The following is a 27,441-nucleotide window of genomic DNA, read 5'->3' as shown; positions in this document are numbered from 1 at the left end:
GGGTGCACCGCCCACAGCGCACGTGATTTCCTCCTGTCGGCGGGGCGCTGTGACGTCGCGCGGGCTGCGGCGGGAAGTTTCGAACGCGGGGAGGGAGCGCGGTGACAGTGGTCGCCATGATCCTGCGCGCCCGCCCGGGACAGGTGGGTAGGACCGGAGTTTTCGCTGGGGCCCTCAACCGGAGCGACAGCTCCGGGGGGTCGGCTAACGGTGGCGGGTGTCCCCGAGGGGCGAGGTTCTGCGGCGGGGCCGCGCTCCCTGTAACTCTGGGAAGCCCCCGGACTTGGATCTAACGCCGCCGTGCTGAGGGAAATGTTTGTGGCTAATGGGCTAAAAACGGCTTACCGAGCCTGCCTCGGCTGTGTGGGGAAGGTGGATGTAGCAGATCTGTGTGAATGTGTGGTAGCAGCGTTTCTATTCCTGTTCCCATGGCGCCCCGTGCCGAGTTATAGTGTTCGCATTCATCCAGCTGCTTTTAATAGCTAAAGGACTAATTCTGTGTCCTTTAAGCATGTCCATTTCCAGAGTTTCGCACCTTACTAAACATCGGGGGACTGTCAAGAAGGTGGCAGCTGTTAGAAACAGCGTGAATCTCTCTCCCTTCTTAATATAAACTGTTTCTCACTAACCCACAGTGTAAGAGGAGCTGGCAATCTTAGTTTGTCTCTTGTGATCGCTTTCGTTGCAGTGCTGCTAACGGATTGAACTGAGGTCACAAGTGCAGCTCTCTAAACGCAGATGCAAATGGCAGTACTGATCAAATATTATAAGCCAGTACGTACAACAATAATTCACAGCTTCTGGAGATGAGTTGCTTTTGTAATGATTTGTTCCTGGTTTCATCATCAAAAGCTATTTTAAAAGTTATTGTAATCTAACTTTAAATATGTAGAGGCTTGACTGCATGGGTGACTGATTTTGAGAGTCAGTAATCTTGAACGTGAATTAAGCATGCATGACCAAGTCCAGAGTCAATAAACTTGTGACAAAATTATTCTGTTAATAGATTCTGTGGTATTTTTTTGCTGCAAGTAAACATGTTTAGGATAATTTGTTAATTCTGAACAGCAATACAATCACTGGAGTTTTCAGAGTTGTCAGCCGTTTGTTTAAATGAGTGAACTCCCGTGAAAGTTAGAAAATATGTTGGCATCTATAAAAAAGCCACTTTTTACCACTAGCCTTTCTGTTAGATTATCTTTGAGGTTTCTCTTCAAAATGCCCACATCAGCTGTACCCCACTGTTTTGACATTGTCTTGCATCTAGCTTTCTTCTTTTGAGGGGGGGGAAAAATAATGAACTGACATCTATTTTTTTTGTCAACACATGTCCTTCACAACTCTGGTAGATTCTGAACATTTCCCTTTCTCTCAGGCTGTATGAAGATGTGAATATTTGTGAAATAAGCTGTTGGATGACTGTTTTGCCAAAGCAATGGCTTCTCAAGAATTTACTGTAAGTGATTTTTAACAGTGTACAATTAAGTAGAAATACATTAAAAGACACTGTAGCTGCTCTGTTATTTAAACATTTTCTTACTGATTGTTATTTCAACATCTTACACATTTAAAACAGGTATTATACACTCACCAAAAAATGAAAAAATCAAAAACCTGGCAAGATGGAATTCTGAGGATTAGAAATGGTGGAAATAAGGTGAACAACTCTGATTTAATATCATCTGCTACTGCTGGACTGTCAGTGGCAATCTAGTTGATCTGTGAAATAAAATTAGTTATTTAAAATTCTATTTTTTCATTGCAGGCTATCTTGTTTGATGATAAAGGACAATGTTTGGAGAGTATTTTTATAAAATCTCAGGTATATTTTTTTCGGAGTGTTTTTTATTTTTATTCTTGACTGTGGTTTGTGTTTCAGGAAGCATTTCAAACTTTTGTTTGGTAACTAAGGTAGTACTTTCTCTTATTGTGGATATGGAAGACTGCTGCAATGCAAATAATGGAAAGCAAAAACAACTTTATTGATAAGTCTTAATGTTTTTCTGGAACCAGTGTAGAGGTTTCATGGAGTTTTATTCCCTTGGGGTAAAAGCAGTGTATTACAGTGATGTATTAAACAAGCATAACTTGAAGCTAAGTGCTAATGCTTCCTCATATATTTATATCTTAATCTAAGTATTCATATGGCAGCTGTGATATACTGGGTGTAGATTTCTGAAATTTTTACATACAAGTATTTACAAGACTATATTTATTTAGAAGACTCTTACCTTTTCTTATATAGCACTACTATGTACACACTGGTGCTTTCTCTTTTCTAGGTGAATGTTGGAGATAATTTAGAAAGTGAACGATACTTGATCACGGTTGAAGCAGTAAAAGTTAATGAAAAATGTTTTGAAGATCAGCCAAGAAAAGCAGAAACGCCAGCAGTGGATAGAAAAGGCGTAAAATCTGGTGTTCTGCCTTTAAGACATCTGTCTGTTGGCTTGAAACGGAAGTTTATGGTATGTCTTTGTTTCAAAAGTTATGTCTGATGTTAACATGTGTTTTAAAACACAAAAGGCACATCTTTTAATGAACGGTAAATATATAGATTATGTCTTCCTGGTTTTTTGGAACTCTAAGCCAGAATGTGTTACCTGTAGCTATTTTTTCCAGAGTCTACTAAATCTCTTTGGTTTAGCAGGATTGGTATTGCTAAGGCTGCAGTGAAAAATCGCAAGGCCTTGAGATCATGCCTATACACATGTGGAATTGTCATGTGCTTCTTGATCAGAATATATTGTATGGAGCATGCCCTGTTTTCAGCATTTAATTACAAAACGTGAAGTTGATTTCTGAGTAGAATTAATTTACAATTTCTCCCCTAGGGTTTCCAAGGGCCACGGCAAGTTGAAAAGAAAATATCAACAATGGAAGATGGACAAAAACCAACAATATTGCCTTTATCTAAGCATTGTCAGGGTACTTTTCCATCCAATTTTTATGTTACCTCTCCGTTATTTTCTACAATTTGCAAGAAGGATGCAGAAACAAATCTATCTGCAGACTTTCATGAAGATGTGTGTATGGATAATGATGGAGAACACATGTCTCTCTCATCACTGCTTTCAGCTCCATTTCTTGGCAGATGTAAGGAGACAGAGAGGCAAAACTCTGATCGGTCCATTGTGAAGCCAGAATCTCCTTCAGTTACTGGGCACGCCAAATCTAGTAGTCAGACAGCTGATCATGGGGCAGCGTCATGCAACATCAGGAGCACAGCACAGATAATAGCTCTTTTGGAGTCTAAACCAACACAAGGATGCAGAGATCAAACATCGTCTGAGGTCACAGAATGTCTTTTTAGGTTTCAGGCATCAGAAAATGCAGATAGTTTATACAGACAAAAACCCACAATCCTACCTGCTTTTTCAGGCAACCCTGCCAAAAGACTCATTCAAAATATTCAGCATCTGCCTTTTACGAAGGGAACTGTAAATGATATAAAAGAATGGAATGCTGAAATGTTTCTAAATTCAGCTGAACAACCTCATGATAAAGAAGTCACAGGACAGAGACATGACAAAAAGGTATATACTTTAAGTCAAGACTTACAAGATCCCTACAATACAAATAGTTGCTTCCTACCTGAATCCACCCTAAGTAGAATGAGTGACAGTCAGTTTGTCCTATCCTCAGGTGATGTTTCATGTTCAGTAAGTCCAATCACCTTCGAAAAAAATCTCTCCAGATACAGGGAGGATTCATCTGTGAAGTTACAAAGTGAGCTTCAGCCAAGACAAAATTCAGAAAGAATACCAGGTGACCAGGAGCTCTCTGTGGATGTAACATTGACTAAAATTGGATTTGTAAAGGAGGAATTAAGTACGCATGGCAAAGACTGTGGTCCAGATGAAGAGGTGATGGAGGTTAACTTTAATCTAATGGAGGCTTTTGATTTTAATGACATGGACAATGAAGACCTGTGTGAAAGAGATGTGAATAAGCTCACTGAAGGAGACATGCTTTCACAAAGTCCACATTGCTTAAAGGGAGAAGATGTAGCACAAAATGCTGCATTGAGACTTCATTCTTGCTGTGAAGTAGTGATGCACAGTAAAAACGAAGAAGTCAAATGTTCAACATTAGATGGAGAGAATGGTGGAAATCACTGCACTGAGGGTATACCATCTCAGCTTTGTGACAACGATGTTGGAGATACAGGGAGAACTGCAGAAGACTCTGCAAACCAGACCAGAATTGAAGTGGAACTTTTGGGAAATGGACACAATTTAAGAGAATTAAGTATTGAAGCCACAAACAATAAGAAGGATATTGACGGCTGTGCAGCTCATACCATTGATGGCACGTCATGGATAAAGAGCAAGCACTCTGATCTTTTGCCTGGTGACACAAATGTTAATGAATGTCCCCCTAAAACTAGTATGTTTGAGAAAACTGAAAGTATTTCATGTATTTCTGCCAGCACAATAATCTCTGCAATGGACAAAAGGACTGAAGAAGATGTTGTACAGCTTGGATGCATGAAATCCCCAGATGTTGATTTAGAACACTTCTGGGGTACTAGGAGTGATGACATTAAACCAGGTAGTCCTTTGCTGGCTTTGTCACAAAAATCAGAGCCTAGCTATGGCTCATTCCAATATATCACAGAAGGCCATCAAAAGGTATTTGGCATTTCACATAAGGAAGATACTCTCATTTCCAGAAATTCTATCTATCCTTTAAGAAAAGGCCATTCACCTCTAGAGGAAACGGCAATAGGTGAAACCGAGTTTGAAAGTGCAGGGAGCATAAATGCTTTTCATGAAGCCTGCAAAGGTGAAAGATTAGGAATGGATTGCCTGAAATGCACAGCAATGGCTGAAAATTCATCAGACCTTCCTGATTTTGTAAAAAATATCGCTCTTCTAAGAGCTGCGACTCAACATAGTACAGCATTAGAAAACTTAAAAGATATAGAGGAAAATAATAGTGTATTATATGAAGCAGAGACTTCTGAAGAGATATTTGAACCCCTTGTGAAAGATGAAGGTTAGGCCAGCTGCTATTTTACAGTGAATTCTGTATGATTCTGCCTATTTGACTTATGTACTCTTATATCTCCTGTTGGACAATTCATATTCAGAAACCATACTTGGGGAGTGATGTGTTATAAAGGTTCCCTCATGCAATTTTTAGTGTTTAAAGCAACAATGCGGGCTCCAAGTCTGTGTCTTTGTTTGATTTAGTTCAGTTAAATCCTAACTGTACAATTATTTGCATGGGTAAGGTTTGCAAGCCCGGTAAATATTCAGATGTTTTCATGTAAAAAGAATACTATAACTGTAACTTATTATGATTTTCCATCTCTTGTAGCTATAAAACAGTTTACAGAAATGCCTTACTCGGAAAGTATACAGGCATCTTCCTGTTCATACTTTGATTCTTCTGGCCTTATGGTAACCAATTTTTGACTACATATATCTATCTGTACAAGATGAATTAATTTTCCACCAGGCTTCTTGAATAAAATTCTTGGTTTATGAAACTATGGACGTGGAGCTACAAATTGCTTAGAGGCATCAAGTAAGAAGCTAATAGTAAAGAGAAGATGTCCTCTTGCAGACCCTATTGCCAATGAATGTTCAGGGGGCCTAATGTATGACAAGAAACTTAATGCAAATTGTAGTACTTAGTTATGTTTAATGTCATTAGTATGTCTGGTACTTCTTCCCTACCCCATCTTCTTGTACCATCTATTTTTTCTGTTCTTTCACTATCTCACTATCTTTTTTTGAATGCGTGGCTGTCCTAGGAATTTTAGCACTTGGGTTGAAATATACTTGCAAATCTGTTTGTGCTTCATGCTTCACATTGATTTTTGTCCAATGCTATGGGTGGTCTTTTTCTTTCAATCCATCCAAAGTGAAAGAAAGATTTTAGATTAAATTATTCTCTTTTTCCTGTCCCATTTGAAAAGCAAACCTAGTTTCTTATCCTATTAAGGATTGTTCTGGTTTCTAAATAAAAAGGCTGTAATTTAAAATGCTTTCTCTTGTATAAATACAAGAGATTTCGTAGCTTAACTTTTCACTTTAAATGGTTATTAAATTGTTGGAGTAATTAGCTTTTGATACTTGTCTTCTGCAGCCCAACTGTGTGGACAATTTATTACAGAAAACAATAACAGTGGCCCAGAGAGACCCTAGGACAATTGACTGCCAACCAAAGGTACAGTTTCTGTAGAACTGAAGTATAATGAATAGTGTTTCTTAAATTTCAAGTCAGTGGTTTGCTGTTTTCAATATATTACAAGATGTCCTAATAAATATTTAACCAGTCTCATAATGGGCTTCTCATTGCTTTTTAGTACATTTGTGTGGGAAGTTTTCCACTGAGAGTTTTTAACTCAAATTTTACAATACAAAAAGACTAAACATACTATTTCAGGATATCGATTTTCTGTTGACAGACCTGTGCAAAAACATTATTGCTGCTGAGTTGCAGGAGTGCAAAAGAAAGAGAAAAGCATAGATTTTTTTTTTTCCTCTTCTGCAGTTTCCAAAACATTATTTTTGTTGTGTGTAAGAAAAATACTTGTATTGACTGTAGATAGTTCCAGAACATTACTTATTTTCAGTTAATGATGATTCCAATATATTGTGTAGCCTATTGTGTTTCAAGGGCACCAAGTAAAGGGATCAGCAGCTAGTGAGATAATGTTGAGAGCTCCCTGCTCACAGCTAGGATGGCAGCAGTACCCAGATAATATGGAGTTTGCAGTCAAAAGATTTTTGTCACCTGTGTTTTCAAGGAAGTATGTCATTTCTGACTTCAGACAGGTAAACCATTTTTTTCAAAGTTATTCTTACTAACCTTAGTGCAAGCAAGTATCCTATAAATGTAGGATAAAAGAGAGGTCATTTTTAGAACGCTACAATCATATCAAAATCACTAAGAGTCAAATATAGTGCTTTGTGGTTAAAACTCTGCAGTTAGACAATTGTTTTTACTCATCTTTGTCATAGTACTATGCATTTGCAAGATGTAACTTGTTTTTTTTTCCTCTGGTCAGTTTCACTTTGAAAAATGTACATGGTCATAATGTGTAATAGAAAACAGAGAGAGATTTCTAGAGAAAAGTGGCAGAGGGCTTTTATGATTGTTTCCTGGTGTTAGCAGTATAATATTCACGTCAACTGCATTTGAAATTTGGTATATAATTGTTAGAGAGTTCCAAAGCAAGGGTTAAAACTTACTTGGATTATGATGCTATTCCTCCTGGATGCAAAGACACATGACATGCGGTGTTAAATAAAGAAATATTTTTCTAATGCAGTATATATTTCAGTATTTGAAATAATGGAAGAAAATTGATATTTCATTATTTTACTTCCAGAATGGGCTAGAGATACTGAAGAATTGTATCTAGAAATAAGATTTAGAAATGAGTCACACAAAGATAATAGTTATATAGGGGATAAACAGTTTAATTTCTAACAAGTTTTTTGTTTATACTTTTTTGGTAAAGTCTCCAGGCTCAAGAAGTCCTCATGAGGATGATACAAACTTTATCAGAGAAGGAAATTTTCAAAAGAAGTCTAACATTATTAAAGAGTCAAGAATAGATCAGCCCTGTAAGTGAAAGTAAAAGTAGAATGGCAGTGATTGGCCTCAGAACAATTATTCCCCATGACTTCTGTCCTTTACCTATTTTTCCTAGTATTGGCAATGAATGTGTATTCTGAAGTTCTACCACGGACAATGTCAGGCTCACCTTCATGTTCTGATTTGAGACAAACGCAGTGGACTTCATGGGAACCTGACAAGGTGTGAATTGACTGTTTCTTCTAGATATTTTTGGCTTTATTTCCTGTGTGTTCATGGTAGCAATTTCTTATTTTTGAAACTGTTTAATCTCAACTCTGAGAGACATTTCAATTGTTTAGAATGATGAGAGAGAAAGAATAGTGACAAAAGAGCTATAATTAAGGTTTTTTCCCAGTCATTCACTTGACATGTTAATTCGTCATCTGCAGATGATTTCATCAGCAGAACTGACTTCCTCACTTGATCCAGAGTCTACAATTTCTCCAGCTTCAGGAAGTGAGGAAACTGTCAGAGACATACAGGAGCCCCTGATACACAGGATCTTGCCAAGTGAACCAGAACTTTCAGAAATTTTTTTCAGTAAGAAATTACAGTTTATAATTGCACTTTACAATAGTTTTGCTAGAAAATCTTTGAGGACTTTTGAAGCACAGTCAGTTGCACTATAAAAGGCAGTTACCCTGGGCACTGAAATACACTGAGATATGTCTGGGTAACTACAGAGTTGGATGTGTGTTTGTCACACATTTTTCATAGGGGGATGTGTTACTTTTTTTAAGCACAATTTTAAACAGTGTTTTCCAAATCAGCTGAATTAGCCTTGAATTCCATGTCTTGCCCCCTGCCCCAATTATATTCTCCTGAAAGAGACTTCGGAAGAGTGATTTAGTTTTTATAAAGAAAAATCAGCTTCTAGTTCGGGGGAAAAAACAGCTGTAACCTAAGCTTCTAATTCATACTAATGTTTTCATTTATTTGCCTGCTTTTAATTTTCTTCCATATTCAGCTGTCCTCTGACCCCCTTCCAGTTGACACCTATCAATGATTGTCATTTCTTATTGATAGTGAATTTAGTCAAAAGGGTGCTTGTGGTACTGGAAGCCTATTTATCCACATTGGTTAACGTTAATTGACACAGTTTTGTGGGTGATCTTTTTGGAAAAAGGAGCAAATGTTAAGCTGTTTGTTTTCCAGTTGGCAGTTGTGACTGACCTACCAAGAATATCTGATTAATGACCTCCAAAACACAATAATGCTTAAATAATTTCTACCAAACACTTTCTTTTATACAAGTAGCATGCCTACAGAAATGCGTTCTGAATATAGGGATTTAAGTAGTAAAAGAATCGCAGTTGAAATCACTCATGTTGTATGGAAATTTGGTGTGGTACTGCAGAGGCATGATACAAAGAGCTTGCCCATTAGAAGACAGGATGTAAAAGGAAAAACTTGGAATTCTTTGCTTGTCTTAGTTTTTTGTACCTCTGAAGTTAATGTGCCATCCCTAAGTGCTAGAAGTTGCTTGTAAGATGTATTTGCCCTACAGCACAAGAGAAACCCGGCGATCCAGAGGAAGGCAACTTCTCAAGATTCAAGCCCACAGTTAAAACACGAACTCCGTTTGTCACTCTTCCTGCCACTAAGAAGATCTCTGACGCAGTTTATCCAACTGACAGAGAGGAGGTCCAGCGATCTTTTGGCTCTTCAGCAGTCCATTTAGGCAACAAGTCACCGGTATTTCCTATTAGTGCTTTTGGCCCTGAGGACAGAAATTATGAAACCTCTGTGTTTGGAGAATATATGGAAGACAGAGAAAGGGAATCCGTACAACCAGTGTTCCCTAATGTGACTGCACAATATAGACAAAGCAAGTGGCTAAAATACCAAAACAGTACTCAGTGTGACTTGATAACTCAAAACAGCAATGATGGGGAAGTGACTGATGACATCTGTTCTGAGGACATCCTTGGAATGCTGCTGGGTGACACAGGAGAGAGCAGTGCTGTGAATAAAAGTGCTCCCGGCTCTGCACCTCTACTGACAGCAAAGAGCATGCTTGGTAAATGCCGTGTAAATACCAGCAATCGAGATTTGATTTCAGAGAGGAAGTTACTTTCTCTGCACTTAAGTCAGATACCTTTGGCTGAAGCAACACAAAAGGTGTTAAGTCATCTGAGCTGCCACACTGTAACAGGAGACTTCCAGGTGTGTAACTGTTCAAGCAAATACAGTTATAAGTGACAGAAACACATTTTTCTGGACAAAGTAACTGCATTTATCTGATTTCCTGCAAGATATTATCAGTATGATTGGATGAAATGTTTCTACATACGTAGTAACACAAAAGAGTCTCAGCTACAGAACAGCAGCCGTTAATGTATTTTTTTAAGTGCCGTGACTAATCCTTTGTAAAGGTAATTTCTTGGCACACATAGTGCCAGATTTAGATTTTTAATCTGAATGTTGATGGCAGGAAGATGAAATAAAAGCTGTTGGGCTGTTTTGTCACCTATAATTGGTACAAATGTGTTTTCAAGAAGTGTTTTTCTTAATTGTGAAATCAGCATTGTTTTAATGAACACCCGTATCTTGCTTCAAAGCATAGTCTCTGATTTTAAAGTATTTTAAATTTCTTTAGTTTTAATTGAGGAAAAGTAAGTTATGGCATTGAGTAAGCACCTAAAATATTAGCACAGCTGTTTGTGACCAGTAGACTGTCTTAATGGAGTAAATTGGGAAAAAACCCAAACCAACCACAAGTCAAGTTTGAAGTCAACAAATGGCTGTGTTTGAGAGTTATTGAAAATGTTAGATTTTCCTCTTTTTTTTTTGACACAAACTTAGTATGCTGTGTTTTCTAGTTCTTTACAACTGTACAGTAAAATATTCATGTGAAATAGAGGTGGGGAAATAACTAGTGTATTTCATATACACACTGGTATACACATTGTGTGTGTTATATATATAAAATCCATGTATATTGCATGTTAAAAAGCTTATGATAAGAGTTATCATTATGTTGCCCACTGCAGTGTAGATGGAAGCATCTCCTCAGGACTAGCTGGGATGGCAGGCACAGGGATAGCTTGTGGTGTGCACACTTTCCTCCAAAGCTCTCTAGTCTGGTTCTTCCTTCCCTAACCTTGTACTACCTTTGCTATAGTTTCATCTGATGGATTTATTTCTGTTCAGAAATGGTGTTAAAAAAGGGGTTTATGTGCTCCTTCCCATGTCTAGGGCTGAAAACATGATTCTGAATGATGTCATTTACTCTAAAGCCTTTGAAAGTATTGTCTATGTTACTATAAATGCAGGCTGTTTGTCAAGGGGCAAATTTTAACTTCATTGTACATCCTAAATGGCAGTCCAAGCTCTATGCTATAGCTCCAGGTGTACTTAATTTTACTCCTATTGGCAGTTGGATTGTATACATGGTCCTGTACTTACGGTTAACAAAGCCGGCAAACATTTGTGGTGAAGGGGATTTGTATTTTGCTTTTAGAAAACTGATTCTTTATTGACAGTCTTCATGTTCAAACTTCTGGTTGCAGAATGTGGCCCTGAATTTTTTCTGTTTAGTTGTACTTACTAATGAGACACAATACAGAAAAGCAAAAAAGGAAAAAGAGAAGAAAAATTGATAGGTTTTGGCTTATCTGTACAGTAGCCATTTATCAAAATTTGTCTCATTTGGGGCTTTGCAAGTTTTAATTGTTTATTTTTCTGTTTTGTAGGACATAACGATTTCTGAGTTGTCTTTTCCTAATGTGGATAAAGTAAAATATACTAATCTTGCTAAAAGAAAGGTTTCCATACCAGCTGTGTTTCAGTCGCATGTTCACTACAAACAGATATTTAAAGCTGCTCTGACAGGTATGTCTAACACCATGCTATGTAAAATGCTGTCATTATTAAACAGCGTATTTCTGAAGCTTCACAAAGCAGGATGAGAAGGAGAGAGATAGTCAACATCAGCTATTGGAACAACTGTGCGCATTTGGTTTTGGATATATATACTGAAATATATTCAGTCTATACCCAAAATTGCAAAGGCAAACCAAAAGACCAGTATGCTTCTGTTCAACTATGTAACCTTGTGCCTGTTTACCGGTCTTTGGATTCCTATCTAAGCCTCCCCCCTGCCCGGTTATTTAGTGTTTGGATTGTTTGGAGTCATATACTTAAATGTGATTTGAATGAAAGCCAAGGCAGTTAGAACAAATTAATTGCATGTGCAATATGTGAATTTTGCAGGTCACATGGTTTCTTTTAGGACTTAGATTAAATATTTTGATTTAGATTTGGAATTGAAAGTTTGAAATGAAAATGTATTTGTTTGAATGTTCTGTACTTGTGTAATCATTTTAAGGCTGTACTAATTATTCTTTTATTCTCCTCTCTATGTCAAGAGCAATTAAACATAATGCTATTTGAGTTGTCACAAAGATTACACAATGCTCTTTCAAAAGTGGATACATCATTTCACACTTCATTAAAAGATGGGCAAAGTGAGAGCAAAGAAAGCTGTGTTCCACTCTGCAATCACATGCATCCTGCTAAGCTTGTTACGGTTAAAAAAGAAGGCCAAAACAAGGTGCTGTTTATTCCTTTTGTTTGCAGTTTGGGGTGTTAAGTTTGGCATATAGAGACCATATTGTGTGAACAATTACAGGTTAAAGTGATGTGTTATAGAGATCCCTTTTAAGGTGAGTTGTAGTATCCACTAGTGTCCAGTATTGTTGATGTAATAGTTTTTTCCATACAGAAACAGCTTTATATCTGTAGAGAGAAAACCCTGAATTTATAATTTTCTAGGTTATAAGGGATTTTTGTCAGGTATGATTACACACACTGGTTTCAGGAGCTGACAGTTTTGGGAACACACTTGTGTTTTTCAGTGAAACACAGTGAAAACACAGGTGTTTATCTGATTATTTCTATAGCAGTGACCACTGATCCATTGCTTCTTTTTTTTTTAATTGTTTGTTTTAATGTGCTGACCATCTTTTTTTTCTTTTCCTTCTTTCCCCCCCTCCCTCCCTAGGGTCGTTTGTTCTATACCTGTGATGCCCCAAAAGCTGAGCAGTGTTCGTTTTTCAAGTGGATAGAAGATGTGAACCCCACACAGATAAAATCCAGACCTAGTGTAGTGCTTCATGATATAAAGAGTATTGGGACATACCTCAGAAGTCAAAAGATTTCTCTCTATGAGGGATGCCAGCTTTTGGTGAGGTATTCTGAAACACTATGCACTTTTCACAAGTGCTACGTGAATTGCAGGATTATTTATAAATGTTCCAGTAGCTCGGGATTTCAGTAGCATTTAACAGCAGACAGTTTCACTAAGTATGTTTAAAGAGGCTACAGTTCTGTGTAGAAATGTAAAAGCCACATTAGTGAAGGAATAGTATTAACAGCAATGGCATTTCAGGTCTGCGTTCTTTTCAGCAAGAATCAACACTGCTTACCAGCAACTTGATTAACTGCTTAATGAAATTCCTTATGATTGTTGCATTTGAATTACTGTTCATTTAATCTTGCATGAGAGAATTTGATTTATTCTCTTGGTGATTCCAATTTTAATGTTAGAAGTTGTATCAAAGGCTATTCTGTGCTGCTTAACTGTAGGGGAAGCATTTTAATTATGGCTGAATATGAGAGAAGTATTTTGCAGTGAAGGTATGTGTATTTAAAACTTGGTAATGCAAGATGATGAACAACCACTAAGATCTGTGCTGTATAATTTGGTCCAGTCTGTAGAGCTTTCTTATTTTTGATGGTGAATCCAAAATGTGCCAATTGTTTACATACTTTTTCTTAAAATTGCAATTTAACAGGAAAGCCTTCGAAATTCAAACACAGCGGTGTAGGAAGTTCAAGAAAATGATGAATATACCTGCCAGGTTTGATGGCGATTCCAAAACCAAATTATACCTCAAACTGAGCAGAAAGGAGCATTATTCTCTCTATAGCAAAGGTAAACAAATCTTAAGCATCAGAAGAATTGTCCATGTCATGTTGTGCCTTTTTAAAGTTTTAATTTGTAATCTGAAGAGAAAAACTGAATCCTGTTTTACAACTCCTGGCAACCCTGATCATTCAGTTCTCGTTCTAGAAAGGCAGTGAAGTGTCTCATGAATTCATCTTTTCTTGTAAACATTCAACTACCTTAGAGAAATATATGAATTCCATGTCCTTGGGTTTGGAGTGTATTAAATCTTTGAACCGTGACATTTCAGGAAAGCCCAGTATTCGAGCAGATGATATTTAAGGAAAACTTGATGTAAATCACTGAAATGTCACAAAGTTGGAGGACATTCAGTGGTTTGATCCAGATATTCTCAATAGTTCATTTCACTTCAGTAATTTTTTAATTGATACCATATTTTTATATTTTGTTCACTTTACTGTTCAAAATGATACAAAAGAATTTAGGCAGAAGCAAACGTGTTTGTGCACACTTTACGTACAGACTGAAATGTTCTAACAAAACAGGGTTTTGTAACTATAAATTCTGAAGCTCTGCATGGGCAAAACTTTTACTTGTGTATGATAATTTTTTTATCATTTTTGTTACAGGCAAATACATATTATTGCTCCTAACTTTGAAGTCTCCCTTGCTGTGCTCTGCAATATATGATATACGAATAGTGTAGTGAGCTTTAGTCTCATCAGCTGTGCTAAATAAAACAGAACATTTTCAGGCTCCCGTATGTGTTGGTTTTGAAAGGGAAGGGAAAATGTACATTTATTTCAGTACTTGCTGTTCTTTGGCAAAAGTGTAGTTCGCTAGATTTGTAGTGTTCTTCAGTGATTTGTTCCAAATACTCTCAAAATGGATAATACTTCAGATTTGCCAGAAGTCAATTGCTGCTAAGTGCACCAGGAGAGAACTTTAGAGTTACCATCAATTTCAGACAGTAAGTACTAGAAGAATTGCAAATTACATATTCATTCTTTTAGAACTGAATTAACACTTAGTTAGGACTTTCTAATACCCCCTGCTTTCACATTAGCGGTGGTTTAATTTGCAGCATAGTAAATGCTGAGGTATTTTGTCCAGCTTCATTTTCTTTAAAAAACAGCAGTAGAAGCTTATGAGAACTCTGTGGGTTTTTTTTGACAGATGATATTTGGGTTGTTTCGAAGACTCTGAACTTTGATCCTCTTGATACTTTCATTGCATGTAGTGCTTTCTTTGGACCATCCTCCAACAATGAAGTCGAATTACTACCACTGAAAGGTTACTGTCCCTCAAACTGGCGATCAAATAGTGAGTTCTACACCAAATAACTCAGAATTGCGGGAAACAACTACTGAGGGAAAAATCTGGCCAGCAATGAAGGACGAGATTAGAATTTATCAAATCTAATACATTATTTTATTCATAGTATTTCTTTTCCTTTATTTTTGAATATGTAATTTGAATGCATGAGTAGTTAATGCAATTAAACCTGCAAAGTAGCTGGTAAGAAATTCTAAATGGGTGATGAAGAAATGAGGGTAATATAAATAATATAGTAAATAATATAATACAGAATGCAAATTGACTGTCAGAGTGTAGGTAACAGGAATTTGTTGTTACTGTCCTTGAAAAACAAACGAACAGAAATCCCAAAAAACTCACGATGGAAAATTTATATTTATATAAAAAGCAACATATTAAATCTGATTTGGCTGTCCTGATGTTCCTTTCTGTGCCCTTGTTACAGTCTAGAATGACTAAAAAATTGGTGCCTCCAGACTCAGTAAAAGCAAATCTGTGTAGTTTTAGTGATTTTAATCATTGTACTTTAAAAACAATATATAGCTAAACCTAGCATCGATGGTTTTTAATGAACTGCTGACCTTTTTATTCTTTAGCAAGCTGTTCCCAATTAAGTTGCAGCTACCCTTCTTTTTGGTTTTAACATTTTTGTTTGGGGTATTTTTGTAATATTTTGTCATCACTGTTTTGGAAACAGTAAGGTTAGCAGGCCTTAAGTGCAGAGAGAAACAGTGGGAGCCTGCTATAGATGTCACAGAAAAATGACAAATGTGCAGCATTTGTCATCAAAATGTGTGTGTTTTGCATCAAACATAATGCTAAAGCTTTTTATTTTTGTTCTTGAATTGAGCTAAAGTTTTGTTTGTTTGGTGGTTTTTTTTAAAGAAAAAGATAAAGAATGCATTATGTAGTCATTCTGGAGCTAGTAATAATATACCTCTGCTTACTTTCTTTTAATGCAATATGAAAATTGTGTGCTTGATCACTAAAGGCTTTATTCATAGCACTTAACCTTAAGCAGCTAAGTTGAGTGTTTTAAGTTAACAAATTAGTCTTTTTAGGCTTTCTGTGTAATCAGTAGGGAGAGAGTTCCTGCAAAGCACAATTCAGTCAGTCTACCTCAAACTGTTCTGAATTACATTCAGAGGCCTAAAAAATAGAGAGGAAAAAAAATACAGAATGGCACACAAGTTCTTTGTGGGCATACATGCTGTCAAAATCATGGGCTTCAAATGCAATTGGAGATTAAGTTTTGTTTGTTCCCTGACTGGGAGTTGCAGGACTGGATCTACTGAGCAGTCAGGGTCTGGAAGAGTTAATATATAGTTTTTCAGTCTTAATGCTGTTGAATCACAGCATTTTGATTTTTTTTTAGGAAATTTTTGGTCCTAACTCTTTGATCATAAATACGGATTATTTCATAATTCTATAACCATTACAAATCTAAACCCCTAAGTTATATGCAAATAAAGCTTTAAGTAATGTTTAGTTGTAGGCAGCGATAAACAACAGCAAAATAGAGGTATGTGGGTTACTAAACATATTAGAAACCTGTTACTTAGGCGATCCCTGAGCCACAGAACATTAGGAAACTGGCAGTGAATACAGAAAAATATAATTGAATACTTGTTCTGTTCTTATACCCTCCCCTAGGCATCCACTTTTGTACACTTTGGAAATAAGCTAGATGGAACTTGAGTCTGGCCCATTGGAGTTGTTCTTATGTTCCAGTCTTTTTTAAGAAAGCATCTGCTTAGCTATTGTGATACAGACAGTTTACTTAGAAAATTCACCTCCTAAATTCCAAAGCCTTCTAAATACCTCGAGTGTTTCTAAAATGAGTAAGGATTTTTATCTAAGCTTCCTTTCCAGAAGGTTTCTAATGTTGGAATCACAAATACTTCAAAATAACACACCTTGAAAAGAAGGGCTAATAGGTTTCTTCTCATCTATAATATTCAGTCAGACATGGTAACTGGGTTAATTTGGCTTCTGTTACAGGAGGCTAATGACTCTTTTGGCATTTTGTAATTCATTTTTCTAGCTGATTTGAAGTTTTGGCTAATTTAATTTTTTTCTAATTTTATTTTTCTGTGCCCTTTTCAGTGTTTGTTCATGCCTTGCTGGTTTGTAATGCTAGTGGTGAGCTTACATCTTTAAGAAATATGGAGGAGCACTTCAATCCATCTACATTACCACTAGTACCATACCTACTAAAAATGTAAGTTACGGTTTCAGTGATACTGAGAATATAGAATATGTCAGTAGGTACAGAAAAAACCACAACAAAAGTACCATTGAGTTTGCCCTACTAAAAAGTGGATGAGGAAAACTAAAATCAGAAAATGAACTGTTGACAATGCAACTTTTAGTTATGCAGAAATGAAAATATATCGGTTGCTTCACTCTAACTCCATTGTAAGGGGTTTTTTTTCCTTAAAACTTACCTGCAGCCCATGTTTTACAACCTAGAGATTAATATTGGGCATTATTATGATCATTAGACTGATAGTGCAGTCACCGACTGATCTGTATTAAGTTAATGTATATGCTTCACAGGGGTTCAGTGGAACTGTTTTTCCTTCCCAATTTTTAGAGTCACTTGACACAAAACCTAAAAATAAAATATTTTATCAACAAGTCGGAGCAATATAGGGATATTTCCAAGAGCTGCTTATGATTCACTGTATAAAACAAGTAATTAAATGAATCTCTGCTATCTCTATGTTCTTCTACCACTCTTAATTCTGTCAGTCTCATGGCCTTAGAGTAAGTCAGACTGTAAGTGTTAACATACAGCAAGAATGATAAAACCCAAAAGCCTGTTTCATATGATCCAGCTTTCACCCAGGGAAGTAATAAGGGGTAGGAATATACAGCCCAGATGTATGTCAGGGTGCAGGGGGCAGCAACTTTTAATTACATCAGCTGTTAATCATAAAGCCTCAGCATTTCAATGTCGGGTGAGTAAGAGTATCAGAACTATGAGATACAAATTATACATATGCAGTATTATACTGCAACTTTTGACCATTGTGTTTTTCTTAGGAATTTTGATTCTAAAAATGCTACTAATAGAGTCAACAAAACAAAATTTATTCCACCTGCCATCAGTCTGAAACGCACAATGATGTATGGACCTGTCAGTACTGAAGTGGCAATGGGACTAGCTGAAAAGATGATTGAAACATTCTCATTGAACCCAGATCAAGCTACATCACTGATTCAGATAGCTCAAATGATGACCTCATGTGAAAATATCAAACCAGTGGAAGAACATCAGAACTTCCCTATCACAATCATACGTGGTATGAAGCAAATAATTGTGAAATTTTCTGCTATTGTATCTTTCCAAAATTCTAGTTAATATGTGATGCCAGTGTTAGTGAAAAATCCCTAAATTCTCTCAGTGATGAAACAGTAAACTTGTTTTCTTAAGCATATAGTTACAGTTCCAGGTAGACTTAAAGGGAGATCGTTATGTCTAGGTAAATGTTGACTTATTTTGAATGTAGCACAAAAGATGAGCTTGAATTAACTGCCTCTGTGTATGGAATATCCTTTTATACTCCTTTGTAACGCTGCTGTCCTCATCTACTCTATGCATTTCCTGAAAATTCATTTCTTGGATGAGGCCTCTCTGATAATGACCTTGACGTTATAACATCCTTTCTATCAGCAGAGAGCTTTTGATCCTTGAATTTGCATTCGGCCTTTTGCAGGATTTTACAGAGTTCTTTCCTAGCAAGATCTACACAAAACCAGAGTTATTTACTGTCTTCTGCTTATTTATTTTCATATTAAACCCACTTTTTGTCATGTATCAGCTTTGCTAAATTATCATATAATTTTTTTTTCTATTACACATTATTCCTTGCTGTTTTCTACTTTCTTCTATCTTTGTTTTATCCCTTTTTGACATGTACAAAAAGGCTAATAACTTCTTAGTTCAAAGATTTATTTTTTTTAAATCAGTATTGAAAAGCAGTTACCATAAACGTGAGTTTTCAGATCCTGTCAAAGTAAATACGTTGACAATAATGACACTCTTAGTACAGATATCACTAGACTTAAATTGCCTGAGCTTTTGTTAGGCTGTCAGGCACATTAATGTAGTTGAAATTATTAGTCATTCCAAAATAATTATCTCCCAAATTCCTTACTGTGTACCTGAGGACATGGTATGAGGGATGTGCATGCAGATACTTGTATTATTTTAATGTGTTGATGAGACTCCTCAGCACGTAATGCATGTATTCAATGAGAAAATTTAGGAAAAATACTTAGCTTCCCCTCTTCTGTAGTTTTTTGTAAACTTACTGCAGGCAGTAAATGCAAAGTGTAAGAAACTGATTGCCCCTGGATACTTAGAGCTGCTGAAGCAAGCACGTGCAATGTTTTGACGGGAATCCCAGCATAATATTTTATAAGATAAACTTAAGTTATAACAATTGATTAGAAGTGTACTTTCTGGAAAATTTCCCTGTGTAACTTTGGCTTTTTCTTCCAAAATACCAGGTGTTTTTGGGGCTGGAAAGAGCTATTTGCTGTCCGTTGTGATTTTGTTCCTAGTCCAGCTCTTTGAAAGCAGTGAAGCTATGGAGGGTCTAAGGCCAGCTCCATGGAAACTTCTGATTGCTTCTTCCACTAACGTTGCTGTTGACAGGATACTGCTGGGGTAGGTTACTGAGATTTTTACAGACTATTGTTCCAAAAACAATAATGCACTTATACGGTAAAGATAATTGTGTTGATATTTCCAGTGTAAAACTCCAAAAAGATTGCATTCTTTCCCTAGAAAGTGTCACACACAGGCTTTAATTTTACCCTTGCTCCTTTGTACAGCATGCGTATGTTAGAAGACTGTAAGGTTAGCTGCATGAATTTACATGAGACTAATATTGGGCTCTAGTCTCATCAGATTTACTATTAAAATCCATCACAACAGAAGGTAGTATTGCTCAGGAATCTTTTGGAAGTAGCAGTGGGGGTAGGGGAGGGAGGGATAGAGAGGGAGAGTCAGAGTCAGACTTGGGAAGTTTCAGCATGAAGCTAACATGAAATACAATTCATGGTTTGGAAGGATAAGGAAGGAAAAGTACAAATGGAAGACTATTTATGAAAGCAGAATCATAAAGCCATTAAGCGTTTTTGAGACAAATCATGATGAGGTAATTTCCTTTGATTTACTTGAATTGTGGCCCGAGTTACTTCATCTGGTTAATCACAGAAGTTTGTGTTCTTCAGTGTTCTGATGTGTCTGTTAGACTTTTTAGAACCACTTCTAAATTTTTCAAAATTCCTTTTTACATTTCTGTAACATGTATCTTCTCTTTTTCTTTGAAGTCTACTTGATCTTGGATTTGAGGATTTTATCAGAGTGGGAAGTATTAGGAAAATCACCAAAGCAATTCTTCCCCATAGGTAAGAATCTTAATCTTTCAGGGATCTATAGCGATTCTAAGATTCATGATAGTATGCATGCTGTAAAATTACTATTTTGAACTAATTAAAAATGTGATTGTAATATGCCTATCTCAGGGTTGTGTCTGTCGTCACCCTGCGTCCGCCCCCGCATGGTGGAGAAATTTTACCTTGATTTGGGAATGTCACTTGCTGCTGAATAGAGCTAATGCTTTTAAATGGGAAGTAGTAGACTTCTCATTAAAACTGCCAGAATAATGGCAGTTACAGATTTGGGGACACAAGGAGGAGAAGCAAAGTGGACAGACTTGAAATAGATATGTACTGCTGTAGTGATAAGAACTAGGAGGAAGTAATCGTAAATTTAATGTGCGGAGAATTAATGGTAACAACTCACGAATGCTGTACTACTTACCGCAGTTATCTTTGCTATAGTGTTCTGGGGTTTGTCCTTTAACTACTTAAAAGTAAGTAATGTGCATGGTACTTTCAACACAATTTGAGAGAACAAAGTAAAGTTCAAGATGAACAAAGATTAGATTTGCATTCCTTGGTGTCAGTAGTATACCAAAGGTATAAAATAGTATGAGAATGAAAAACTTCTCAGTTCTACTCCACTCTGAAATCAGCTGTGTACTTGGAGAAGTTATTTACTACATGTATGTCTCTGGCTGGGTGGTAGGGTCTGAGCTGGTAGAATAAAGATCTGTTTTAAAACAGGTATTACACTAGTCTATCTCAGCTGGATTTGGGATAGGTTAGTACTTGTTGTTGTAAAGTTCTGTCATGTATGATTATTTTTCTATATTGGGTGTTCACCGAACACTGAAAGCACTGTTATTTTCAATCATTGTAATGCACGTTATAAAATCTTTTTGAAGTTTACATGCTGGCTCAGGAAATGAAAATGAGCAGTTAAAAGAGCTGCTTGCTCTCATGAAAGAAGACTTAACTCCAGCTGAAAAAATATACGTAAGGAAGAGTATTGAGCAACATAAACTGGGGACCAATAAAACTATACTGCAACAGGTACAGTCAAAATGACGGGATGGGAAAGCGGGGATTTGCTATGTCTTATCTGCAAGGCCCAGCAAACAGAAACTGGGAATCCCCTCTCACACCTGCCAAGCTCCTAGTTTTGAAAAATAAAATGAATGTTAAGACTAGGATAGGTTTGATTCCACAGGTATAGCTTAGTGTTTTACCTGTGTATGACTTCGCTGAGTTGAACTTGCAGTTCCTGTTTAGTGATCAGAAGCCCTTTTTGAACTTCATTGCAATCTGATTTAATATTACCAATCTAGTTTACACGCTGGGAAGAGAAAAATCTCTGAGCACAGCTAGTCTGCACTGTCACCTTGAAACTAAAATTTTTATACTCATAAAGGCAAAAGATAAGGACTGAGCTAAATCTATCCTAGAGTTGAGTATCAACTGCCAAGAGGATTTCAAATGTATTTTAAGTAACTTTTCATCCAAGTATTACCTTTTAGGATTACTACTTTCTGTAGAAACATTTTCTCAATTTCTGGTCTTTCCAGTTATTTGCCTTTTCTCCTCAGTCCTAGACTCAAAAAAATCCCCTCTTGTTGTAGAGCAGTTGTAACAAAGCAGATCCGAGCAATTTGTTTCTTGTGCTTATTCTCAGTGGTCAATGCTGCCACTTTTGCTGCTGGGGATCAGAAGGTTTTGGAGGTGTAATCTGAACTCTCTCTGTACCAGACCAGATCTGGTCTTAAAATACACGAATCAGTGAATGGCTCTAATGTATAAACACCGCAAGCATAAGAAATGGTAACCTTGGATCCATCTCCGTGCATGCACAGGGCCTTTTACTGGAAGTTAGAATATAATTTTTTGAGACCAAACCAGCATGACACATCATGTAGTAGAAGTGCTAAAAATTAATTTAGGTGTATTCTGCCGCCGCAGCTATAGTTATGTATTGCACAGAGATTGACTATTAAATGATCTTAACTTTTTGTCTGCCCATTTTCCCCTCACTAATACTGAAGGTGAAAGTGGTTGGAGTGACCTGTGCTGCCTGCCCATTTCCTTGTCTGAATACTCTTAAGTTTCCTGTAGTGATGCTGGATGAGTGCAGTCAGATGACTGAACCTGCTTCTCTCCTTCCTATTGCAAGGTACAGCCTTCCTTTTGTGTTTCAGCAGAGAAATAACTCTTAGTTAGCAGTGACACAACCTCAAATAATTGCCAAGCTTGCACATCTTTTTAAGAACGTGAACTCCAAGGTCTCACCTTAGAAAGGAAGAGGAGTAATTTTAAATTGAGGCCTGCTCTTAGGTGCCTTCCTTAAGTTACCATATTATTTTAACTGTGGAAAGAGGGTGATGGACAAGGGAGCCTGGAAAGCAACCTGTGATATATAAACACAACACATGCTTTTGTTATGAATAGTCTGACATCCTTTTTAGAACTTTTTTTTTTTTTTAAACATTCTTATTCAGGTTTCAGTGTGAAAAGCTAGTCCTTGTTGGAGACCCTAAGCAATTACCACCAACTATTCAAGGGTCTGAGAGTGTTCATGAAAAGGGATTGGAGCAGACTCTCTTTGACCGCCTTTGCTTAATGGTATGTACTACTAACCACATCTTTAGCAAAGAGGGAGGATGAAATTGTAGGTCCACTGAAGTCACTAAAAAAGTTCTGGTTTAGATGTCAGAGGATCAGTGTTTCAGCCTGTTTTTCAATTAAGCATTCTAGTGCATTTCTCTGTAAATGTTATTTTCACAGTGCAGGGAAATTTGTAAGTATAACAAATGTGAAACAAGAATGGACTGAAAAACAGTAACAGATTCTGCCTTCTGATCTTTTTGTGCAGTTTTCAATCCAGGTAAAAGAATCGGGGGCTACAGTATTTGTTCTAACTTTTGCTGAAGTGAGTGTATGAAGGTTAAGGCAGCTTACTGCAGGAATTGTTTCCACTTATTTCTTGTTTGACCTAGGTGGCATTGCAAAATATTTAGTTACTCTTTTTCTTAGTCACACTTTCTATATCATACTTCTTTAGGGACATAAACCAATACTTCTTCGGACACAGTACCGATGTCACCCTGCTATTAGTGCCATAGCCAACGAGCTGTTCTATGAAGGAAATCTGATAGATGGTGTTTCTGAGAAAGATAGAAGTCCTCTATTGGATTGGCTTCCAACGCTATGTTTTTATAGTGTTAATGGAGTGGAGCAAGTAAGTTTTTAAACATTTCTTAAAAAGTCAATATTGTAATTTTTCCTCTGTTCTGTTTCTTTTTGCATTCTGCTGTTTGTGAGAGCTAAATTGGAATTCTCCTTCCCTAATTTCAGATTGAGAGAGACAACAGCTTTTATAACATGGCAGAAGTTCATTTTACAGTCAAGCTCATCCAGTCTTTGATTGCAAGTGGAATAGAAGGATCTGCAATTGGTGTGATTACTCTTTATAAATCACAGATGCGCAAGGTTTGTGTAATGTATCATCAATAAAACAGTTTTCTTAAATGTATTTGTTTATTCTAAACATAGGCTCCGTTTCAACTAGGAAGAGTCAACAAGAAGTGAGAAACAAATGCTGGATAGGTAAACTAGAGTTTACCATAAGTTCTCTTTCTTATTTAAAAAAAATTAAAATCTACTTTTTTTTCCTCTAAAATTAGTCAAAATCTTTTCATTCAAGCAGATGATTAAAAAACCCAAACTTTCCATTTGTTTTCCTTCCATGTGGACACTCAGAAAATTGGCAAATTAAATAGTATATAATTTTCATAAGGAAATCAGGGGCTGCTACAAACTGGTATGTGTGACAAGGACAGGTAACAGAGGTGTCTGCTTAGCAAGGTTGCAGTTGTACCTCACCCAGTCATCATCCAAGGCATGACATGGGCTGCTGTGATTAGTAAGCGAAAGTACTGGTTGCCACACTGAATGCGCCAGCGTTTTGTCAAATACAGGTTCGTTGCATAGCATTTTCCTGTGATTAGCTGAGGTTTTACTGTCATCATACCCTCTAGTTTCTTAGTTTGCGTTTTGTGTAGACTCAGATTTGTTGAGTGTGTTTGCTCAAAACAAGTGATTGACTGTGAGTAGCATAACTCATCACCATCTGTATTCCTTTTGTCTACAGATTCAGAATTTGCTTAGTGGCGTACACTCTGAGGCTTTTGAAATTAAAGCTGTCCAGGTGTCCACTGTAGATGCGTTCCAAGGAGCTGAGAAGGAGATCATTGTTTTGTCATGTGTAAGAACAAGACAAATCGGGTTCATAGACTCGGAAAAGAGAACGAACGTTGCACTAACGAGAGCAAAGAGGCATTTGTTGATTGTTGGAAATCTGGCCTGTTTAAGTAGGAACAGACTGTGGGGAAGAGTAATTCATCACTGCAAAGGTAATTATTTTCTTCTCCTGTATTTCTGAAACCATGCAGCTCATCTTCTTTAATTAAACTATGTATTATAGCATATATAAACTATATAACATATAAAGTATATAGTATGCATATTATATAAACCAGTATATTTTGGTATATTGCAGGAAAATTCAAGTATTCGCAAGTGTGCGAGTTGCATGTTTGCAGTGTTATCTGCAAACTGGTTTTATACTTGAAGGGTGTTTGTTATCCAGTAACAGGACTTCTTTTTCTTCTTTTGATGCCATCAGATAGCTACACAAAGAGCACGCTAGTAAGGAGAGCTGAAACCCATTGCTGCATTCCTAGTCCTTTCACAGTTTGCTTTTACGTAGCAGACCTGGGTAGAAACAAGTTACAAACAAATTCTTCTATACAGCAGTATTTCTGAATAGGTAGTACTTAAATAAAGGAGAGAAAAATGCATAGCATCTTTCTGCAACTAGAGGCTTGGTTTTGGAAGATAAATTTTGAGCTGCTAGAAAAAAACCCAATGCTATTGGAGACAGGTAGGGGAGGGGGTAGGGCCTCATGTTAGCAGATACTCCACAGGGAGCGCTCAGTCTCTAAAGCAGCTGGTAATGAATCACTGCAAGAATAGGTACCAAAAGAGTAATCATTTTATTTACCTATTGGTTGACATCAAAGTTGGACTCTGAAGAAGAACAATTTTCAAAGTAGAAATATTATAGCCATTTGATAGGCTTGGGGAAATAAGATGCTTGTATCACCACAGACTAATTACACCATGGATGCTGTAAAGCAAGATGTAATTATCCTGTTTATTGCTGCTTTTAGGATGGGAAAATGGATTACAACATGTAAGCCAGTGTGAGCAGCAGCTAAACAACATTCTTAAGTGTTATTTGGAGAAACGAAAGGAAAAGGAACAGAATATGAAAAAGGAAAAATAAAATGTGTGCCTATTTTGTGAAGAAATTATGAATTGCATGTGTAAAAATTATCAGAAGGATGGCAAATCTAATATTTATAGTTAATGTGGGAAATTTTTGTTTGTATCTCAGTGCACTGATCCTTCTGTTTTGACCCTTGTTTGTATGACTAAAAATGAATAAAGTAACTTTATCTGCTTGATAACTGAAATCCTTTTATGCTTACAAAGTACCTAATTGTATTATTAGTGTTTCATTATTCTTCAGATGAGATACACACGTAACACCATCTCTTAGAACAATTCTGTCATCTTGCATATTTACAAATGGGTGACATCTGGGAAGGAGCATGGCTAAAACAATTAAAAGGATAACTAAAACATAGAGTAATTTCTTCAAGAAAAATTACGTCTCCTTGGTCTATTAAATCCTGGAATGTCAACAAAACAAAATGAAACCGGATTGACCTGTATCTAGATTTTTTTACAGATTTTAGGATAAGATCACTCAGCTCTCTTTCGAAACTACAAAAAAGCGGAATGATTTTGGTTTGGACTGCTGTTGTGTCAGAAACTCTCCGACAAGAAAAAAAGTTCATCATCTTTACCATGGCACAAGCCTGTCCGTAGGCTGTCTCAGAGGTGTATAGGGGAGGCTCAGCGGTTAATGTACGTGGGCTAAGTATGGACATCGTAAAATTTCTAGATGCTGTTAAACTTTTTCCAGAGAAGATTCTGAGGCACACCAGAGAGCTTGGATCCCAATAGCGCTGAAGTTACTCGAAGTAATTTTCTGCTTTCTTTTTACGCAGCTTCGCAATAAATCACCTGGTGAGGAGCTTGTTGCATTCAGTGATGCATTTGTTCCCAGAAAGAAATCAGAATTGTGGGGAACACTGAACTTCAGAACACTTGCAGCACGTGAGCTGATAATGGGACTGGTTAGCCCAGGATGACGTAAGGAGTGGGGATAAGGAGGAAGGAGGGAAATCTTATCTTTAGGAAGCTAATTGAGGTTCTTGCTATGGAAGTAAATGTGTGTGGGGTGGGAGTGGATCGGTTAGTGAATCGGACCAGGAATCTTCCCTAGCTGCCCTGGGTCACCCTTTAGAGGTGAGGGTCAGTGCTGTAGCTCGAGCAGCCTTTGGGAAGGACATTGCCTCGCCATCAGGGGGTGGGGAACAGTCTTGCTGAAGGACAAGTTCTATATTCTCTGGTGGAGTTTAACTGTTTCTTCTAACAGTGTTTTGATGACTCATGGTTGAGTGAGAGGATACTGGATTTCAGCTAGGCTTTAGTTTTGATCCTAGATGGTGGCTGTTTCCTAGTGATTCATTGGTACCTACCTTGAAAATACATGTAGATTATGCCTGTGATGTGCAAGTGTATTCTTCCAGCCATAAAACGACACCTTCTTGCTGTTTGTCAGAAAGGCCACGGTTCTTGTAGAACTTGCTTTCCCCAGCGTGGCACTTACCTTTCCTAATGAGCCGTGCGTAACCCAGCGTTCCTGTCCCTGAGAAGTGGCAGCTCACGCTGGACAGCAAGTCCCACTAACCGGTATAAAAGTTGTCACCTGTAGGAACAAGAGCATTGTGTGTGTCAGTGTCTCGGCGTTAATTTCACCTCTGCTGTCCCCAATGGCTAACAGATGTGTAAAAACCCTAAACCACCTCATTGCTGTGTTTGGAAACAAAGGCAAACGCTATTGTTTGGTACCTGCCTGAAACCCTATCTGCATTCTTAGCTGTCACGCTAAGAGGGCTTTTTCAGGCTGTTGTCCAGGTGCTTTTGCAGAGGCTGCCTTTGGGAAACAGACCCTTGCTCTATGCTCCTATTAGATCAACCTTAAAAAAAGAAAGCCAACCCTCTCCAGGGCCGCATCCAAGGAAGCG

The 27,441-nt window shown here is 37.2% G+C and overlaps 1 protein-coding gene across 1 annotated transcript; it reads left to right on the top strand.

Annotated features, from left to right (window-relative positions):
- The first annotated feature begins 53 nt into the window (after window positions 1-53).
- ZGRF1 (zinc finger GRF-type containing 1) lies at window positions 54-25,970 on the top strand. Its single transcript, XM_049815329.1, has 29 exons — window positions 54-143; window positions 1,376-1,456; window positions 1,577-1,657; window positions 1,766-1,822; window positions 2,283-2,468; window positions 2,835-5,001; window positions 5,326-5,408; window positions 6,100-6,180; window positions 6,618-6,791; window positions 7,481-7,586; window positions 7,673-7,779; window positions 7,989-8,139; window positions 9,107-9,765; window positions 11,295-11,433; window positions 11,970-12,154; window positions 12,605-12,792; window positions 13,398-13,537; window positions 14,687-14,833; window positions 16,934-17,048; window positions 17,876-18,135; window positions 19,346-19,505; window positions 20,174-20,251; window positions 21,133-21,280; window positions 22,267-22,394; window positions 22,720-22,843; window positions 23,283-23,459; window positions 23,576-23,710; window positions 24,372-24,633; window positions 25,453-25,970. Exons 2-29 carry the CDS (start codon window positions 1,436-1,438, stop codon window positions 25,566-25,568), a joined length of 6,375 nt encoding a protein of 2,124 aa, XP_049671286.1. The 5' UTR covers window positions 54-143; window positions 1,376-1,435; the 3' UTR covers window positions 25,569-25,970.
- Window positions 25,971-27,441: the final 1,471 nt, after the last annotated feature.

The sequence above is a fragment of the Accipiter gentilis genome, chromosome 12 (genome assembly GCF_929443795.1).
Source record: "Accipiter gentilis chromosome 12, bAccGen1.1, whole genome shotgun sequence".
NCBI classification, from domain to species: Eukaryota; Metazoa; Chordata; class Aves; order Accipitriformes; family Accipitridae; genus Astur; species Astur gentilis.
This window is presented reverse-complemented; position numbering and strand designations above follow the sequence as displayed.

Coding starts and splice junctions, on each gene's coding strand:
- ZGRF1 (XM_049815329.1), top strand. CDS start 1,436: ATGGCTTCTCAAGAATTTACT. Junction 17,049..17,875: donor GTACCATACCTACTAAAAAT/GTAAGTTACGGT, acceptor TGTTTTTCTTAG/GAATTTTGATTCTAAAAATG. Junction 22,844..23,282: donor TTGACCGCCTTTGCTTAATG/GTATGTACTACT, acceptor ATACTTCTTTAG/GGACATAAACCAATACTTCT.